The sequence below is a fragment of the Anopheles funestus genome, chromosome 2RL (genome assembly GCF_943734845.2).
Source record: "Anopheles funestus chromosome 2RL, idAnoFuneDA-416_04, whole genome shotgun sequence".
NCBI lineage: Eukaryota > Metazoa > Arthropoda > Insecta > Diptera > Culicidae > Anopheles > Anopheles funestus.
The window spans coordinates 31,077,255-31,098,809 of record NC_064598.1 but is presented as its reverse complement, the minus strand read 5'-3'; the positions used below and the strand labels follow the sequence as shown (position 1 = coordinate 31,098,809).

The 21,555-nt window shown below is 40.6% G+C and overlaps 1 protein-coding gene across 2 annotated transcripts; it reads right to left on the bottom strand.

The window, feature by feature from the left end:
• LOC125764301 (D(2) dopamine receptor) lies at positions 1–21,070 on the bottom strand. 2 transcript variants are annotated; one of them, XM_049428429.1, is made up of 8 exons: positions 20,778–21,070; positions 10,354–19,761; positions 5,786–6,010; positions 5,467–5,665; positions 5,112–5,345; positions 3,469–3,757; positions 645–868; positions 1–568 (listed from the first exon to the last, which is right to left on the bottom strand). In XM_049428429.1, exons 2-8 carry the CDS (start codon positions 11,447–11,449, stop codon positions 382–384), a joined length of 2,454 nt encoding a protein of 817 aa, XP_049284386.1. In that variant the 5' UTR covers positions 11,450–19,761; positions 20,778–21,070; the 3' UTR covers positions 1–381. The 2 variants fall into 2 exon arrangements, with proteins under 2 accessions (XP_049284386.1, XP_049284385.1); XM_049428428.1 differs by having other exon boundaries at positions 10,354–11,705.
• Between the last annotated feature and the right edge of the window lie 485 nt (positions 21,071–21,555).

The following is a 21,555-nucleotide window of genomic DNA, read 5'->3' as shown; positions in this document are numbered from 1 at the left end:
TATTGTTTACGTCATTTATATATAAAATCACATTTAGGGTTGTGCACAGTTCAAACAACGCTAATTGCCTTACAAAATACTGTCATTTTCTTATTTCCTTCGCTATAAGCCTTATTTGGTGGAGTTCCGTAACAGCTAGGGTGTGCTAGTACATAGTTTAGTATTTAAAATGATTGCTATTCAACTGCCATCGGTAGGATCAGTGAACTTATTTGTACGTTCTGGGACGGGTTTTATCTTGTTATGGAAGTGGGTGATAGGGAACTGCGGACTGACGAATGTGATATTTTGGTACATTCGAATGCTGTACTACTGCTTCCAAATATGCTTCCAAATATTTGGAACAAGTTTTGAAAGGTGTCGCAACGCAATCTACGCTGTTCAGCAATCGTCGTCCGTAATTTCGTAACTTCCGCGAAAGTCGCTTAAAGGTGTAGCCTGTGTAGTGGAAGGGGTAAGTAATGATGATCCTTGCAGTGATATGGCCAACGGTAAGGCTGACGGTGTGCAGAGACTGATCGCACCGCGGCTATCCGTTACTGAACGATATCTTGGTGGCCGTCCAGAGCTGCAATACAAACGAGAAAAAAAGATAATTAGTTAAATTCTATCCAACTAGAGTCATCTGTCCCTCTCATACATACCGTTCACATCTACAGCGCAGCAGACGAATAAACGCTGCCCGGAACGTTTTGTTGAAGATCGTGTATATGATTGGATTTATCGTGGAAGAAACGTAACCTAGCCAGAGACATATGCTAACGATCCGTTCCGGAACCTTTGCCTCCGGACAGGCGGCAAATATAATGTTTAGTATAAAGAACGGTGCCCAGCAAAATACGAATGTGAAAAACACTAGACCCAACACCTGAAATGAATAGAAAATGGAAATTAAATTAGAAATTATCCCGTGTAATTATGAACGGCTTTAAGCATTCCACGTGGTAATTTTTATTTGAATAATTGTTAAATTAGTTTTTTACAATTTCCTAGATACTTCCGTAACACTGAGTTGTGGAAAAGAATGGGACGCAATAAACGTTGTTGATTTGACTCTCGATGATTTGAACGCGAAGCATTAAAACCGGTGTCGTAACATAAGGAATGCTACTGTCCCATTGTGCACGCTAGATAAGCAAACGACACAGTAAGGATGGCATAATATATTCCCCGCAAGGACTTTGCTTTCGCGCTAACTTTCACAGCGTGAACCATGTAATGTGCGTATTATTGCTCTTTAGGAAACTTCCTTTGCATCTCACTACCGCACTTAGCCCCAAACCGAATCATAGCCCAAGATTTGAGTACGCTTTGTGTGTGATGGAAAACTTTTAAATTACTTTTTAATTTTCACACGGTGCTCCCGGTGCCTTTCCACCCTGCTTTACCTCGTGTCGTTGTTAGGGGAAGGAAATTTCTATGAAGATAAAAAAAACTTTCTTTCTCACGCGTTGAAGCGTGTGGATAGTCACCTTACACGGTTGTGGGTAATTGTTTGAGCAGCGTGTAAGCACCAGCCAAACTCGGATCATTGTACGAATCTCGGCCGGAGTCACAATGTAAAGATCAAAGCTATTTGCCCATCCTGGGCATCAAGATCAAGATGGGGATGCAGTATAAACAAAGCGCAGGAAAAAATATTGACAATCACAAAACTTGAGTAATCTGCGCTAAAGTGAACAAAAATGTAAACAAACAACAACATTTCTATCCAAAATGGAATTGTTTGCATCGTATCGTACTCTACAGTACAAGTATAAATGTTAGAAGTCGAAAAAAAAACGAAAGTTTATTCCCTTGAATAATTTCATGCGCTCGGGAAAAGTAGGGAAAAGTTTCTTTTCCGTTGGTGCATAGCGCTAAATACTGTTCAGAATATCAAATATCGCAAATCAAATTATTTTTCTTCTGCCCACCAGGAAGCATTTGGAACAGTGCCATCCGTTAGCGGATTTCTGTTTTTGCTAGCTTCTCAATACTTGCTGCAATAACAGAAAGGTTTTTTCTTAAGATTGAAAATTAAGGATAATTTTTTTTTAAAGTATTGTCTTTGTACGTATTTGAAGCTAACCTACATGGAGATAAGAACAAAGATTTTAACATTTGTGAGATTTTTTCATAAGAACAACGTCCGGATGAGTAGGTTTTTTAAAGGTCTAAACAAATTTACACGATACTGGAGATAAAATTTTCGAAACATAGCGTTACTGAATATTTTGATTCAGTATTTTGAATAGTTTTTATTGCTATTATTTTTCCTTATTTCCCACAAAAATAAATATCGGTAACGAAGCTATTATTTAAAGGCAGTAACACTACCAGTTTAAAATTAATAAAAAATCATAGAAATTTAGCATAAAAAAGATTTATGAAAAGTTTTCAATTCTCCTACACATCCGTTGAAAAAATAAATAAAATAAAAATAGAAAACCGTACCAGTGTGCAAATTTATGGAATAAAGTTGATTTGACTGCTCCGAACCGGAAATGAGGGCGTAGAGGGCATTAAGGGAAGTGATTTTTTTCCCACTCTTCAAATTCTCCCAACATTTTTCAAGCAAAAGTAACTGACGACGCGCAAATGTCCGTCGTTCATTACGTTTGGTCCATTTCGGTTCCGTTTTCTTCACCTTCCAATTTTGTCACCAATGTCCGGCGGGACATTCCTCGCTTCTTTGAACATTTTCATTTCACACCTCGTACCACCAAGAGTGACCCCGAGGAGTTGCTGTCAGTTCACTGGATAAGCAAAAAAAAAAAACCAAATGTCTGACATACATCTTGCCGTTACGCGACTTGTGGCTAGCGGTTTGCGTAAGATAATTCGTTGGTGAGCACTTGCAGTAGCATTAATGTGGCCATGTTTAAAGATTCAGTGTCCATCGGGAGATGGACCCGAGTGGTCAGCTTCAAATGTTAGACGAGCGACTCGGACTATAGCACAGATAAATAAACCGTTTTGTGGTTCCTTCTGGCAGCGGATTTTTCTCTTGCTAACCTACTTCTGCCACAACTATTTTAATATTCATTGGATGAATTACCCCTCCCCCCATATGGCGGTGCCGCCTTGTTACATGGAGAATTCTATGATTGAATGAAAAAAAAAATGAAAAGTAAAAATATAAAGAAATATGATTCAATCTGTGATGATGGTCTTCATCACTTAAGCCTTGTGGTGCTTGATGTAAGAGTTATAATGAAATTTCCTCAAAACTGCAAAAATGGGCAAGCGAGAGGTACAAAATGATGCCCGCGTGCTTTTGCCTTTATGAAAATCTGTTCGTCCCGAGCGAGTTACAATCAACCAATTATGCGCAGTAGTGTTAAATTCATTTAGCACCTAGGACGGCATCGTCCATCCTTCTCTACGGTAGCACCAATTCAAAAGGTGTTTTGATTCTCACGGCTCTCACGTCCCTGCCCACCCGTCATCATCTGTCCCGGGTTTGCCCGTAAAACCCCATCGTACCTTGGTGGCCTTCTGCTCGGTGGCGACCGCGTTCGCCGATAAGTTGGTGCGCTTTTTGCTGCCAAGAAACTTCAAATTGAAATTTATCGCTGGCGTCGGGACGCTGTTCAGGTGTATCCGGAAGGAGCAGAATTTTTGGCGCCTCGTTTCACGCTCGATGCTGTCCGGCGTTTGGGTGCCCTGGTCACAGACGGTACGGGAACGTTTGCCACCGCTGGTGATCGTGCGGTTACCACCGTTACTGTAGCCAAGGTGCGGATGCGACATGCTGCCTTTGATTGAGCTCATTCTATCAGCAGGCCGGAAGGAAACCAGAATAGACACACACACAGCAGCAGCAGCGAGAAGGAAAAATGTTAAAGAAGGAGAAGAAAAAAAAGTGCATAATTGAGTGAGAGTTGACGTAATTAACGGACTACACAAAGGTGGGCAAATGTGAGAGGAAAAAAAAGGTCATAAATTTTCAAGGGCCAGTAAAATCCTTCCTGACAGCGATGGAAGCTTTTCAACTAGAAATGAGATTTTTCAGTTTGTGGTGAAACTTTTTTTTTGTTGGTTTACAGTTAGAAACAATGAAACGAAGTGAGTGGAATAAATGTGATGGAATATTTTTTGTTGTTGTGGTAAGTGAAGGGATTTAAACGATTTTTAACTTTGCTTTATGAAGGATTCTTTCCACATCACAAAACCGAAAAGCGATTATGCTATTGAGAGAATGTTGTATATGAGTCCATTTTGACAATGGGAGGAAAGAAAGCCAGACTGCTACGGGGGGAAATACTACAATGTCTGTCTGTCGTAGGTATGTATTTTTATGCGAAAGAACCAACAGTTGTGACACGGGGTGGGAAGATCGAAATAGAAATCCATCCAACCAATAGAATGTTAAATCAAATAGTTGAGCGATAGACGAATCCTAGGATCTACGGGTGTACGAGATGCCATCACCATTCTGTGGACAGTGGACAATGCATTGTAAAAGAAAGAAAAAAAAATCTAAACGAATGTCCACTACACTTGGCAGCGAGGATGATGCTAGTGTCGAACGGATGGATGATGGTTCTCCTTGAGTTGGCGCCACGTGACGGACGCGGTCTGCCATCTGCGACCTTTCTCACTAGCTCGGTGGGTGAAATTATCGAACCATCCTATGCTCAGCCGTCTGTGTGTATACTTTGTAAAAGACTCATAAAATGGATGGGACACAACTGCTTTTGTGCAGGCGAGTTGCATCTGTAGTATCTTGCGCTTTTAGTAACAGTATTGTTGGGTTTGACAAATTGAGTATTCATGTACTGGGTGGCTTGAATAGCTTCGTCTCATGATGCTTCGAGCCAGACTATTTGTATAGAAATATTTCATAACTCTTGAATTTTTACTTATTATCGCAACCTAAAGTAGTAATGTAGATAACTTAGACGATTATTGCAACATAAAACGAGGTGTTTTTTATCTACCTTAAAGTTCGAATAAGGGTTTGGAAAACAATGTTCAAGAGTCATGATGTAAATTGAAAAGCGACAAATTTTAATTTTTTAAGTGTTTTTTCGTGCATTAAACTGTAAAGATAATTTAATAAACATCTCTTTTCACTCGGTCACTTCTAGAACATAAAATTACATCAAACAACTTGTTAAACGTACCTGTCCATTTTGCTGGTGCCGGTAGTGGTACCGTGCCATCGCCAAGGAAGCGCACTATGGGCAGCGGCCACCGACGGCAACGACGATGGTGGCGATGAGTCGTGCTGCGAAAATGCCGGCTGCTTATTGTTATTGACGGTGAATTTCTTCATCTCGACCGCTTTATTAGAAGTGGAGGAGCCATCACTTTGAGAGTTATTGGAGTGTTTGGAGGATGCCAGCCGTCCTCCCAGTCTATAAAGATGGAAACGTAAGTGGTTTCAATGAAGTGAGCAAATGGGTTATCGCGAAAGGGGACACATGAATGTGAAGATGGTTGGCCCCCCGTTTTTTTGGTGTGTGTCTGTGTGCCTACCTTCGGAATAGTTCACCCTCCGGATGCTGTTCGAGAAAACGTGCCTTCTTGCGTAGGAGTTGCACGGTCAGTGCGTACGTTACGACCATCATCACCATGGGGATGTAAAATGCTACCAGTGAGCCAAACACGAAAAAGGCTCGATTATTGATGACACATTCGTTGGGGCCGGGCATGATGTTGTTTTGGTTGATCATGCCTGCGCGTAAAACAACGGATGCGAACATTAGTTGCTGATTGGTGCCGATGCCAACGAGCGATTGTTACGTGGAAAAGATAAATAATGAATGTCCATGTTTTTGGTCGACAGATGACTCACCTAGAACGGTTATGGAGCTAGAAACGAGCATTGCCAGCAGCCACACTAGTGCGATCTTTATGCCCGTCAACCGCTTCGTTGAATGATGCCGACTGCCGAGCGGATTCCGGATTCCTAGGTAACGGCCGAGACTAATGAAGCACATGTGCAGGATGCTAGCCGAACAGGCCAACACATCACATGTAACGTAGATGTTGCACCACGTGACTCCAAAAGGCCAATAACCTAATAGGAGAGTGTTTATTTTTATTTAAAAAAAAATAATATTCATTAACAAATAGTACTTCAATGGAAAAATAACAAATCAATTAACAGGAATTATTAACAAGTTCTAACATTCTTCAACTAATGATTTCCACTTTATCACAAATGTATTCGCCCGTGTTCCAGTGAATTTTTCTGTATTGCAAACATTTTCTATATGTCTGCAGATACAAACGATGCATAACATACCGAGCCATATCATGGTGCAATAGTGAAAAGCACAAGTATTTATTCATTTATTTATTTATTATTGATTTATAAGTTGATTATCACTCCTGTCGTGTATTCTCAGCACCACTTGTGAATGGGCATTCAAGGCATTCCCGCTCCTGGAATTTTGCATTATCCTGCACATCCGTCATTCAAAAACCACAAATGCTATGATGCAAACTTGTTCAATTGCTCCATACGATAGGAGTTTTACTAGTGGCGCCATTTTTAGTAAAATAATGAATACTTTTTTTGTGACTGCAGATATACAACTTTCCTTGTAGATATATATTATTTGTTATTTATGTTTTCGCAAAATTGACTACCACGGTGCATGAGACAAGAAATTGTTGTACAACTTAAATATTTCGGATTACCCGAAAAACCAAATAATTCGCACCGGTAACTGGTGTTAATGTGCCATGGTAGAAGTAGCAAAGGGATCGTTCAACTATTATATACCGCAAAAGTTGTGAATTTTTAACCCCATTCCATCCTATCGTTACAAAACGTTACGCTGGAAGCATCATCTCTCTATCTATTATTTATGTAACAGTTTGGCTTCAAATAAAACAAATAAACAAACATTCAAGGAAAGCTTACCAAACGTGTTCAAAATTGTAAAAAAATATATATTGGCAAAAGGCTATTAAAACAATTTTGTTATGATTTTTGGCGCTTTTTAAATTCAATATTTAATGAATAAAAATTAACTTTTTCGAAATAACTTTTTTTAGCTATGTTAAATCGGCCATTACATCCTTTTCTTTTACAATAACTTAAGCAGAGACGTAGAATTGTATTTCACACAAATCATTTAGACATTGTTTTTTTGTCTATCTCTTCATGATTTCAAAAAATAAATCGCAAAAAAATATGGAGTCCATGCAGGTGTGTTACGCGCTGCATTGTCCGTTCGCCTGTTTTTTTTACCGATTCCTTTGCAGTAAAAGAGAGTCTAAGTATCTTTGTGAAGTCTGATTTTTATTAATCGTTTAAATTTAAAGTAAAATTTTTATCTTACCGCCACTTTAAGTACCCATTTTAAATGAAGGTCATCCCAAAAACATGAGCCATATCCCATTTTGGCTGCACGAGATCCCAAATCAGCTGCTCAAAATCTCTAGTCGCTTGTTCGTTATCCCAATTAAATGGAGGTTGATCATAACTGGCCAAAGAAACAGTTTATTTTATGTTAAGTAACACAAATTTGGACCCTTCTCCCTTCTGTGTAACAAATCGTAAAGCTGGCAATAATCTACCAACCAACCATCCCCCTTCCAGTGTTACGCAATAGTTGAATGATCTCAAAGGAATTATGAAAAAAATCCGTTAATTGGTTGTAATATTTTTGCAAAATGTGATAAATTTAACTAACTTTGCTTAGAATAGAAGTCATCATAATTGTTCTAGTTGATGATAACGTATGATAAGCGATGCATTATACAGTCAATATATTAGCAATGAAAAATCTCATTTTTCACCCATTCATATGCCTCTGAATTTATGTTTGATACTTAAATTAAAAAAAAAAAGTTTATATTTGTTTCACAATTGACCGCTGACTACTTCACATAGAACCATCACCGAAATCTCTGTTTTGTGTGACAGATCGGTTTCATTTATATGCACTGACCCACATTAATAGCAATGAATCTCCGAAAGGGGCCAGATTGGAGCACATTCACAAATTTATCAACGCACTTCTTTGTATCAGGTGTTCTTTTCCATCGGTTGTCCGCAGGTGTACCAGACAGCCAAAAACCGGTGTCCCCCCACTATACAACGCAATTCGTAACAAAGGCATGGAGCCACATACAGAGACACACACATCAACTAACGTGGAGGAGTTGATTAATGAAGCCCATAATCTGCTTCAACGGCATAACTTTCGGCAAACTCCCTTGTCATGCGTTGCTGCATGACAATGGTAAAAACCTCGCAGACGAGAGTTTGTTGCCTTATGATACATGCCATTTCCTGATATACTTTTTTTTTTACTCACAAGTTTGTCAAAAGCATGCTGCTGGTTTCGTCACACGCACCGGATTGAAATTTTGAAATAGTAAATTGTACCATCGGGAGATGAGGTTCTGACACACTCCACGTCCTGCGGGTTGGTTTATGCGATATGGTACGTTCCCTGTAAGTAGTCCTGTTGCCCTAACGCACCATCAAGGGTGTTGGTAGTAAGAGTAGACACCCAAATAAAAAAAAGCATTCCATAATGGCACCGAATGGCTGTTTCGTTTCATGTTTGCTCTGTTCAGCAGCAGATGATTTGCCCAGAACCTAGCACATACATCACCGGCTACAACCAGTGCCAGATTTATTCGACACACTACCGAAAGTGAGTAGTAACAGTGTTCCGGGGTTTCGGGAATGAATTCTTTCAAAAGCCACCGTTAGGCTGCGGTGCGTGCCATCGCAAACGGAAACAGAATATGCTTCCGTCGCACCGCTCCTAAGCTAGACGGGCGATGTGAAGATGTGGTGGTGCAGTACCAATTGCAACAGTGTAGCCACACGGGTTCAAGTGAAAGCGAGCGGATTCCACAATCCCGACAAACGTGATATAAATAATGGCGCATAGGAGAAAATGCCACTGGCCGCCATAAATCTTTCGTTCGCAGATGTAACGACCAGCGTTGCCGCTTGCCTCCTTACCTTCCTTACCTGCTCATCGGCCGTAAGCTTATGTTGAGAAGAGACACGGGTAGTGTACCGGTTAACGTCATTTTGAATGTGGCAACAAACGGAAGCTTTCGCTTTCGTCTTATTCGTGCGGTACCAGGCGCCTCCACCAAGTAGCACCGTTGCTTGCAATGGGGCCGATACGGCCCTGAACTCACTTTCCGAATGGTGGGAATTCAATTCATATTTTTTCCCATTATATATATACACATACACACACATATACGCATATACAAATACTATAATACATACATAGCAACAGCGTTCGTCACTGTATGTTTTTGCGCTAGGAAGTCGCTTCGCTATGTTATTGTGTCAATGTTTTGCCATCTTGCCATTACCCCGCCTAGTGCCCTGATTCAATGGTTTGTTTTCACGTTCAGATGCGCATCTTGCTATGCAATGTGAAATATAGTTTTTGTAACAAATGTAAACCCACCAGCGCCCCAGTGCCCGAGAATGGCGCACATTCTGCAACAAATAAACAAAAAAAAAGTTGACCCAAGTTCAAAAACAGTTAGGTTCCGTACGAAAATCCAGTTTTTTGCCCCCAACCACAAAACATGGCAAAAACAATTTCGGTAAAATTTCTTGCAAACCACATTCGGGCTAACAAAAAAGCTAACAATTCCTTTCATCCAATAAATGCAAAAATGAATGAGCGCCGAGCAACTGGAAAAACAACCGTGGGAAATGTGCGCGATAGCTTGTTTTGAATAACCGTTACGCTTCCCGAGTGTGGTTTTGCGATGAAAGCGTACGAAATTGAACAGAACTATACGCACACACATACAGACGCTATATAAGTAAACTGTCACCCTTTGAAATAACGAACGTTCAACACCCTCGTAAAGGCGGGTTCTCGTAGGGATATCTCGAGAGAATAGCGAATGGTACGATTGATTGATATTCGTTCTAAATGGTCCATGAATAGAAATTTCGGCAACAGCTCGCCATCGATACAGCGATAGAAGGATAGCCCGCCCGCCACAAAAAGATGCCGACAAATGGGTTCTAAGGCACCCGCAGAAGGCAATGATTTACCGGCGCTCAAACTCCACATGGAGTACGAATTGGCCGGACGTACATCAAAGCACCGTCCCTAATGATGATTTGTATCTATTGGACGGTAATAATATTGATGTTTTAGCGCTTTATCTTTAGCCTTTTCGGGATACGCGATGCGTATCCGTTAATCTAGAATAAGGGTGAATGGGGTAGTTATGGGTGAATCAGTAAAAGATAAAACCCGAGAAAGGAATTGCTGCTATTCTGCGGGTGATTGGCAAACGATCTGTTTTAATGATCAATTAATTTGGCACTATTTTTAAGATATATTTGAAGCAATTCTACGAGATTAGACATGAGTATAGGATGTTGATCCTTATTTCCTTACTTACCTAAAAATCCAGGAATTGCACCTAGTGGCATCACAAACAGGCTGACGAGCAGATCAGCAATGGCAAGGGAGAGCAGAAAGTAGTTGGTAACATTCTGCAATTTACGATCGAGTGCCACCGCCAAGCAGACGAGTATGTTTCCGAGTCCACCAGCAAATATGAACAGAATGACAAACAGGAAACTCCACTCGTAACGGCCCTGGGACGTATCACCACCGGCTGGCATCTCATCGATGAACTGTGTTTGGTTCCAGCTGGCTAGAGCAGCAACCGAATGTTCTACACCGTTCAGCCACGAGTGGCTTACCAGTGCATTCTGCAGCTCAATGTTCATCCAGCATTGGATCGGTTCGAGCAGTGACACACTCACGAGCTCGAACGCATCACTTTCGAAGAATGAACTTTGTGCACCGGTTGCATTGCCACAGACGAGCCGGTGCGATTGTACAGTTGTTGCAGTACGCGGCGATTGGGATGATTGTGGAACTGGTTCCGGTTGCTGCAACAGCCGACTAGAGTCACCGTAAAAGAGAGCCTGAGAAGTGTTCCAGCATCCACCGGCCAGCATACGATCGGTGTCGATCGGTTCCAAGCTACCGTAGCTGATGTCGGTCAGATGGAGTAATAGCTTCGGTAGCTTCAGGATCAGTTCCGACACTGGCTGGAATACTTGACGTACGATCAGCGTTATGTTGTGTGAGGCGGCTCCCTGGCAGCTTGTATCCGCTGGCTGCCAACTGTCGGGAGGAACCGGTTCCGGGGCACATTCGTACAACGCATCGTTCCATCGCACTTCTTCCGCGTGTCGATCACTACCGCTAAGTAAGGAATGTAGGGCACACTTAAACGACTGATAGCACTGGGTAGCTGCCTGATAAAGGCCGGCCGGCACTGTACCATTTCCTGTCCGTAGCTCCACCGCACCATCACCGGTGGTAATTGTGCTCGATCGTACACTTGCATCGTCGAACCGGCACAGCACATCGGGGCCCCAAAGGAGCGAAGAGGAACTGTTACTGTAGCTGGCACAGGACACCATGTAACGCCACGCTTTCCAATTGTCACACCACCAACCAAATATGTCTCCATCGTCCATGGTGAAACGTTTACACTCACTGTCGTCTTTCACGGTTGCCTTATTAAATACGCACACACAGAGAGAGGGAGATACACTCAATATACTCGAATTTGTCTCGAATTTGGACTCAGCTCAGTGTGGTGCGCGTATCCGTGCGGCGACTGATCACTGCAAAATCCCGGCTGCAATGATGTCGACGATCCATCCTTACTCGTTCGTCAAATAGTTATGAAAGTATCTCGGTAATAATCGCCGCTATAACGAAGCCAAATGCCTGTCCAGAGAGAGAGAGGAGGAGAATAGCAGATGAAGAAGGTAATACATATTAGCACACCACAAGTTCTGCACAAGCCTAATAAATATTTAAATTGAAATTGCACATATAGATGGTTTCGAAGCAACGTATCCGTGGCCGGCAAGTGATGTCTGACTTGCCATATTATGCAGCACGCTTTCGGTAAGGAATTACACAACGTGTATACGATCATTATGCACAGCGAAGGATGGACCGCTGTGTTCGTTAGCGCGTACACCATTTTGGCTGTCCCGGTCTGTCGTTCATGTTGATGAGAAGTGTTGCTTTTGGATGCTTTTTTTTGTTCGTTTGTGGGAGGCTTTGAAGATGTTTGCTGGTTTTTTTGGTGATATCCAAAAAAAGGCATTTTAGCACGCGTTAAATATTCAAAATAAAAGGCCGTTACGGTACCCACGGTGTTACGATAGAGAAAAGTTCTGTTGAATTTTCGATGAATTACTTGTTTGCAAGAAAAATGAACGAGAAGTGTTACGATGGTGTTTGGATCCATGGAATGAAATTAAAAAGTTTCACATAAAATTATGTAACAGTAAAGAAAAAATACTTGAAGACTGGAAAAACTAGCAAAGCAACGGCCTATGCGTTCTTCAGAAACAAATAAATAATAAATAAATATCATATCAGTGTTATACTTCAAAGATACAAAAGTTCATGGAAAAAAACTTTCGTTGTGTATTTGACTTTTCAGCAACTTTTCAAAAAAACCATGTGTCGTTTACTGTGGTTTGATTCATGGTTGTTTTTTTTTTTGCTATTCGATATGGTTCTTCACCCGGGCAACGGGAACTAAAAGTCTCCCAGATAGAATTCTTAAAACAAGTGATTTGGATATTGCTTGGAAAGATGATGTTAAGTATATTGGTGTATTTCTTGGCAAAAGGTTTTCTTATAAAAAACACTTTGATCTTAGCCTTTAGGCCGAGAAGCGCTGCTTATAAGAAACATTTAGAAGAACATTTAGAAAAATAGGAACTCTAAGCATGATTTGAAAAACCAATTATTGCTGTATAGAATTGTTATTAGACCAATTCACTCTGTCCAAGTTTGGGGAGATTGTGTCAATACTCTCTACGCCGTAAAAAACTGCATTTTTTTCAAAACAGAATTTTTAAAAGAATACTCAACATTAGACGTATTAGACGTAAAGCAGACATGTCAAACATACAGCCCACGGGCTGGTTCCGGCCTGCGAGGTCTTTGAATCCGGCCCGCAGATGAATAAGGAGAACATTGATTATTATCCGATTTTAATTGAGGTGTTCCTTGGGAAATTGTGGAATAAATTGTATTTGTTGTATGTATACTCTTTTTACACTTAACTGACACGCTCTTGAATCCCTCTTGAAGTCCAAACAACTGTTTAGTTCTATTTCCTTCCGACTTCTCAGGAATGCTCCACATGTTTTTCCACATGTATTCTCCTTACGAATAACCCGCCATAGCATGTTTGATATAAATTCTGAGAACCGAAATCGGCACAGCTTGAATGTTTGATTATGTTCTACCCCTTCAAAGCCCATTTTCCATGAGTTTCTGGATTTGGATTTTAAACCTGTCCAGAAACACAGAAGCCGAAAGAATTTCGGACCTTTCTGTTGATCTGGACAACCAACCGAAGGAAAAAGTGAAAGATTTTGGCGGCTTCAACTGACACTGTAATTGAATTGAAGTAAGTAATCAGGTAGGTTTTACAACACATAAGTGATCTTTTTAAAGTTGGCCCGCAAGATCACTTTTGTTTGCAAACAAATTAGCCCACAAGCCAAAATGAGTTTGACATCGCTGGTCTAAAAAGTAGTAACGATACAAATGCTATCAATAAGTATGCACTACTACTACTACTGCTACTACTACTATTCGATATGGACCATAAAAAAACTTTCAAATTATGCGGCAATGTGTAAAACTTGATGTACATTACAAAGTTTTTCAATTATCCTTACACCATTTGCCATACATTTAACTACGATTTCAAGTATTGCAATGTTAATTAGATTCCTATCAAATGATGACATTTAATTTTCATCGAATACAGCAGCTACAGTTCCGCAAAGTTCAAATGTTTGTGTAACACGCAAATCGTACCACCAGCTGGACACCTTTCCCGTGCAAATCGTGCAAATAGATCCGACCACTCGTACCATGCACGATTACGGCTGCCGGTTGAATTTCGAACGAACCGACTAACAAATGTTAGTGGTGCCGATCATAATCATGGTGATTAACGCTCTCAGCTCCGTACCCGGTTTTTGGGGGCCATCCTTAGGCCCTGTATACAAACCGCCAGTAGCATACGGCCTCTCCCACCTGGTACGGCCGGTGTTGTGGTGTGCATTCTGTGATGCACACTGGAATAAAACCGCTGGTTAACATTACCACCCGATGGGCTGCCTTTGCCGTCTTACACCGGTGCGGGTATGTAAACCGAAACGGGCAAAACGGCATTGTGCGAGGATCATGTGTGCGCTCGCCTAAAATCTAAACTTTCAACGAGTACAAAGTGGTAACATAACCGCAGATTATCTCCGACACTGACATTACCGTGCGGCCACGACGGTACGACGGTGACGGGGGCACGGGACATCAGGGTTTTGGTGATGACAGGCAGGTTGCATCGGCAATTACACCGATGGGTGGCTTTCAACCAGTTGCAGTTTTGTTTTAAGGCCTATACCGACCATAGGGGAGTATAGGTACGTGTGAGGTTTATCGTGCTGGGTTGTGTAATGCGGCGTTTAGATTTCAACCTGTGGTCAAAAGCTTCACGGTCGATGCAATACATCATCGCGACAAATCTATCGCTGTCGTCTATTGTACGCGTTTTACGCTCGCAGTAATGTTTGGTTTGCACGTCCCCCGTTCGCTTTATCCCGGTAAAACGAACGCATCGAACGTGTTGGCAGATGTGTGAAGGGAAAACTAGTGTAATATAAATTAGTTTCCTACAAGTTGATGAAGGAAAGCGTATAGCTCTGTGGTGGGTTGAAACATACATGATTTGGAGATTATGTTTTATGGGTTATATGTATGCGAGAGAATAAATAATTGTGATTTCTATCCAGCCATTGATACAATCTATTTGGTAAACAAAGGAATTTCGTACGTCATACAAATTCCGGGAATATAGAAACATGTTCAATGAAATTTAAATTGTTTGAGTTTTGATGATTTTTGTTGATAACAGTTAGTTATACGCTAACTATATTTATGCTGTAATTTTAATCACCAAATACGAAAATGGGTGAAAATTTCAAGTAATTCTCATGTTTCACTTAATAAACGAACTCATTAACTGTGTGAATATGTGTCGAACGTAGATTCCACCCTTTTCACAGCAAAATGTATACGAAATATATGTAGGATTCGCAAAATTCAATTGCAAATAGTTATGTGTACAACCCTAACCATTTTCATTCAAGCAGTTCTTTTTATGTTTTGCAACACAATTTTCTAACGAGAAAATATTATTGGAAATTTCCTATGTATGTATGCTTCTATATGCCAAATTCTTCGAATTTTAATAATGTTAGTTCTTCATGCACTAGAAAACGATAATTAAATTTTGCTCTACTGATTTCGAACAAAAGTATTTGTGCATAGTTTTCTGAAGCATCAATAAAATCCAATTTATATTCTGATGCTTCATTGCATTTACAGCTTTGTTGTTGTGTAACATTTACTTTAACTCACAATTCAAAACTACAAATTTCTTGGAATTGTTTCATGTTTCTATTACTTTGTACCCCTTTGTACCTCTAATTCAATAATTCCAATATTCATCCCAACGAATGTTCTTCTGTTTGTGTAATCTTAAACCCTTACCACAAAAGACGACCTAGCAATGGAAGGTTGGGAATGGAAGGCTTTAGGTGGGTAATAAACTGTAAAAGGTATACGCTTCTGCATCGTCTCCATTCGGAAAGGTGTCATACCACCGGTATTGGTCTAATCATGGTCGATGTGATCATGGTGGAAGGAGTAGAAAACAAAACAAAACACAGAAAACGATAATTTTTGTTCATGATTCAGCGGTAAAGAGAAAAAATTGACGCTAGTCTATAAATAGGTACTACGCAGCAATATCCAAACGATGCCAAACATTGACGAAAGATGGGAAATATGAGCTGTGCGAAGCGTACCCTAAGCTAAGGGTACGTGTTTGTACAAATGCAAATTTGTGTACAAAGTTTAAAATATTTAACAGCGGAACCTCGCAATGGGGTACGTTGTTTGAAAAGTAGTTAAATAAGGCTAAGAAATTTACAAACCATTGACCGGAGGTAACATAAATCTGAAAGTATGTGAAATGGGTGTAATGGGGCTCGTAGTTTCGGGCACTGTCAACAGTTCCGAACGGTCAACAATTTGATCGAGTAGCGCCCATTCATGGGCTGCTCTTCAGCCATCAAATTAGAGTATCGTCTTTCATAATATTTAAATTTCTTCAAACCACAATTCTACTGGCAAACGAGTAGCAGTCCTCTTGCCAATATCTCAAGAACTCTTCTTGGCGAATAGAACACTTCGTTGCATATTGATTGGCAATATCGTTTTGGGGGTAGTTTGATTTCGCCAAACGTGAAGGAATGCTAACGAAGTCGCTTGTGAGAAGTTGTATCATAATGTTGTCCCCGTAACAATTCTGAACTATCCTTAGTTTGTGACCTTGGGAAACGAACAAATATCCTTCTTTTGTGATATTTATTTTCAGAAAAAAGAAGTCTATGCAAAAAAAAACCAACCCGAAATGGTTTGAACGAAGGAATAAGACAATTTTTGTAAATAACACGGTTCATTCATTCACAATCGGTTTCTCTGGAAAAAAGCTCTTAGCATTGGTACGTGGAAATGGAAAAGCATTCTTCTCAGAAGTGCTCGAGAAGATTCTTCCCGTGCGCATTGTTGTCAGAACGTTTGTTTAGAATCGTTGTGGTTTTTTTTTTATCGAAAGGATCGAAGGATATTGTTTGAAATAAAAAAGAAATGAAACAAAAAAAAAACCACAAAGTATTCATCCAATCACGCTACATTATGGATTGCTTTTAGTTATTGCACCTTATCAATGAAATGATTTGAGCTTTGCTGACCCAATTGGTTCAAACACAGCAACGAACGGGAAGTTATGTGGTGCAATAATAAGTTGTGAACGATGGTGTTCTATTTTTGTTTTACGAATATTTGTAAGTAGGTCATTCCAAAACTTTTCTTTTGAGCTAGTTTTGCCTTTTTATCATTTGGGAATAACATCCGTTTTTTGTCGAATGTCGGATGCGGCGTTCAATTTAAAATTGGTAGAATATTCTTTTCAGTTCCTTATTCAAAATTACTCCAAAAAGCCCATTTCATTTACTGTTAGATAGCAAGAAAAATTAATTAATTTTACAATTAATAAAAGGATTTTATAAAACAGTTGTTTAGTCGAACAGTTCCACGAATTTGTAAAGTTGACCATTGATTATAAAATAATTTATCAAGACAAATTTTCCAGTTAATAAATCAAGCTACTAAACATAATTTTTCAATTACCAGCATATTATGTAAAACATGCGAATTCAAACAATTTCAAACACGTTATAACGACAGAACAGATTACATTTTCTCTTCCCCTCAAGCACCTGTTCTACAAACGGGTCAAAGCAAAAAAAAAACCGTTTGCAGCTGAAATCAGTTCCGTGAAAATGTATCAACGCTTAAACTTCGATGGGTAGTAACGCTTTTCATCCGACAGTGTCCGTGTTAGTACGAACCCTTGTCTCTTGATTAAAATCTCATCAAACCCTTCGCTTCGGCAGCAGCGTTCCAAGAACAGTCAGCCTGCCTACAGCAGCCACCTTTTTCAACCGATCAAAGTCAGATCGTAAGCCAGCGTTCGTACCGTGCCAAAGGGGGTGCGATTAGTTTTGTAAAGAAATACGCTAAGAAATGGGTCGGATGCAGGGATCAAAGTAGAGCATCTTCTTAACGCTAGCACCACGTGTACTGGACACGGTGAGGGCGGTGAACGTTTGGCGCAAAACAAACAACAATAAAATACCCCCAACATGGATGGGGTGTGATGGCTTTTTCGTTAAAAATCTGCCAGCTCTCGTTAGCCGACAACTGGTCGATCGAGGTTTTGCGTCCCTGTTCGGTGGGCGATGAAACAAGTACAACTTATTAATTCTCCAAGAATGCGTTGGAAAGGGCAAACCGTGTGGGGGGAGGTTTCAACTGAGTGTTTTTGGTAGTTCATTTGCGATGGCAAAAGGATCCCTTTTTCCCCCGTTTTTGGCAACTGATCCTTGACCAGATGTTATTTACGTGTTCGGGACTAGGGGTTCTTAGGGTATTGGTTCTCAGGCTTATTTCTGCAGAACAGTTACACGCTCGCTTACACACATACATACACACAGTTTTGAGTATCAGCCTGGTATCAGGCAGTCCCAAACAAAAAAGGTACAATCAACCAACGATACGATCAGAGGGATACACCGTGATTTAAGCTTATACGGGTATTACCGAAACAAACCATACGGCTTTGAGGCATAAGGGTAGCAAATCGATAGGAAACAATCCGACGGTCGGGGGTAACCCCGGGGGCCTACAGACAGAAAAATCATTGTCGGCTATTATCGGAAGCAATAATCAGAGTTAATTGCGTAGAAAATAGGGTTTCCCATCTGCCAAAAAGTGAATGCGAAAATCAAAAGGATAAGAACGAACCTTGGCAAACCTTGGCGTTTGTGTAATAGTATCCGCGCCGGGGTGATCCACACAATGATAAACAAAGAGCATAGCATCGCATTGGGCAAAGGTAAGCGTAAAGACAATTTATTGGTGAATCCGTTTCTCATTACCGTTCAAGTTTGTTAATCGATGGCAAAGACATCCTAAATCACATTGATTGCAATCGATCGGAAATTTAATTAGTAGTAAAAGTTGTCAATGATTACCGTGGAAGTAATTTAAAGAAAATATTGAAATTTATTTCAATAGTGTTCTTCATCTTTCATTTCAAAATATATGAGCTAACACATATTGTTTACATGCATGTAAATCAATATAATTATGTTGAATGAAAAGATTTTGTTTGCATTGCTGAAGAGGGCTTGGTTTGATTTTACAAAGCGCAATATTAAATTTCATAGTATTGCTGGAATAATTGAAATTCCTTGAAAACGAAGTACATAATATTTTTTAAAATGCCTCACATATTTCATAGAATAAGACTTGTAATTTAAAAAATTAAGAACTAACAATAATTGGTATCTAAACATAACGCAAAAAGCGTTTATCGATATTGCCACCCTAAAAAACATGTATGACACATGCCAGAGCACTTCAAGTTGAAGTGCACTTCGGTGCGTATGAAACCTCAACAACACACTGAACTGTGGTAAAGGGAGCTCTGTGTTCCAGCTGCATTAATCAACACTTTCCACGACAGCTGGTGCTAATCGACTCACTTGAGCGCATTGGTTGGGCAACTTGTCTCTGGCCGACAAGCTGAATCCACAATCGGTCGGATGCAACAAACAATAACGGTGTCGGTATTGATACGATCGACACAAAGCTACAGCGAGACACGACACTGTGCTACTACTGATGATGCATTTGTGTCATCTCGTACGCTTTTTTGACGTGCAAATTCTACCGCGTACGAACTGCATTTTATCATGGTGGTAAAATAGACTTACACAAGTACCAACGCCACCGTACTAACGTTCGATGAAATGTTGTAAACTTTGCGTTAGCCAAAACACAAACCACTACGGAGATTTGGTACGATGTAATCACTTTCTTCTTATCCGATTTCGGGATCGGGTTTAAGGTTACATACTGTTACAATTCAGGTATCCTCAATGACAAGCTTTCGGATTTTGTAAGCGCAACGACACCTTGATGCAGCGACACTTTTACACATTAATCACTGCAACAAGAGATGAAGATCGCACTACTACCAGAGCTGCAAAAACCACTGACAAGGGAAAAGCATCTTTTCGTCGGTTTTATGCTACCTTTTCCACTGCTGTAGCTGTAAGCAAATCAACGAGACTGAGCACTGTAATGCACCGTTTTATGGTCGTTTTGTTAGCAATGGGCTCTTGTCTCCGATAGCCGACGCACTGAATGAAGTTGCCCCGGTTTTATACGAAAGGGATTTTTGCGCTGAACGGAGAATTTGTGAAACCAATTTACACTCTCCACGTGGTGCAGCGACTGCACCGACCGGTAACGATGATCACTACGTGCAAGGGATGCATTCAATCTGTTGCGAAGCACACACTGCTAGCACGAGATTATTCACACGAACGGTAGTAGAACATACGGCCATAGTGCAAATAATGACATTGAGTGATTCTGCATTTCAGCTTCTTCCGGTACACTGCAACCTTATTGCACCTATGCACTGGCATCAGGTGTACGCGCACACATACACACAAACACTCACACACACACACTGCTAAACATATATCACCTTCTTCAATGGATTAACCACCAGCAGGATAGAGAACAGTGCTGACATACTTTTCTTCTTTTTTTTTCTTTCTCTTTTTTGGGACACCTTTTTACCTTCCCACGTGCATACCCGCAGGGTGGATAAAAGCAAAAGATGCTCCCACTAGTGCACTGTTTCCGTTTCACTGACTTCCCGGCGGTTGTGACGAATCATGCTTGAGCTGCACTTTTGAGAATGTTGCGAAATTGAAAGGTAGCAAACGGGTAGCACCAACAACAACAAAAAAAACTGAAGCAACCGAAAACGATTCCCCATATGATTCGTGGCCACATACAGACACACACACACACACACACATGCACGTACACGATCAATCTACCAGCAAAAGGTAAAGAAGGCAGGCCGGATGCAAACGGGTAATACAGGGTAAACAGACACTGCTGATGCTGCCTCTAGTACGAGATCTGCATTAACGAACCGTTGCATCAGTTGCATCGGTTAACGGCGGAAGACTATGCGGAAGACGATTGGTATGCCGCCGAAGAAGAAACGTGCAGCAATGCAACCACGTGGTACGGGGGGAGGTTTACCTCTGCTAACATTTTCGCGTCCTCCACGCGCCTTTGGCACTTGTACCGTATTGGCCTTCCTTCGGTTGTGTTTCACTAAATTTGACAAGATTTCTTCACTACCACCACCGGCGTTACCACCATCACGGTGAAACGGGAAGCTGACACAGCACGTTTGCGGTTTGTACGGGTCTGTACGTTCTTTCGTAACTATAACGCTTGAAAATCTGTACGCCACGTCCGAACCGTACGGCGTTCACAGACGGAATGAGTTCTTCCACTCACCAATGCTCGCTCGGGGCAGTTTCCGAACGATTGCGTCCGCTAGAGATGGGCAATGCAAGGTGCGCAAACGTAATATAAATCGTTGTACTAAAAAAAAAACATAATTTTCATTATGTTTAATAACAAAACAAAAATTAAAACTAGTTGAAAATTGCTTTGCGTAATAATGTTTGCAAAAAAATTGAGAGTTGGAAAAGTTTCAATTAATAATAATTGTTTCAGATGAATAAACAGATAAAAGAAAAAAAAATAAGAATTTCCATCTGGTTGTGCAGAAATTTGAAAACCGTTAAATAGCTTTTCACTTAAAACATGCTTCCAATGCAAGGCACCCATCTCTAGTCACCCAGCAGCCACTCAATAGTAACTCACACGAGCGTGTAGCATCGGTTCGTACGGAAATTTGAGCATTTGATGTGTATCCGAAACATTTACGTCCAAACTTACAGCAAAAGCGAATTATTTCGACGAAATGTATGATTCGTAACTACTAAAATATTTCATAGTTTTAACA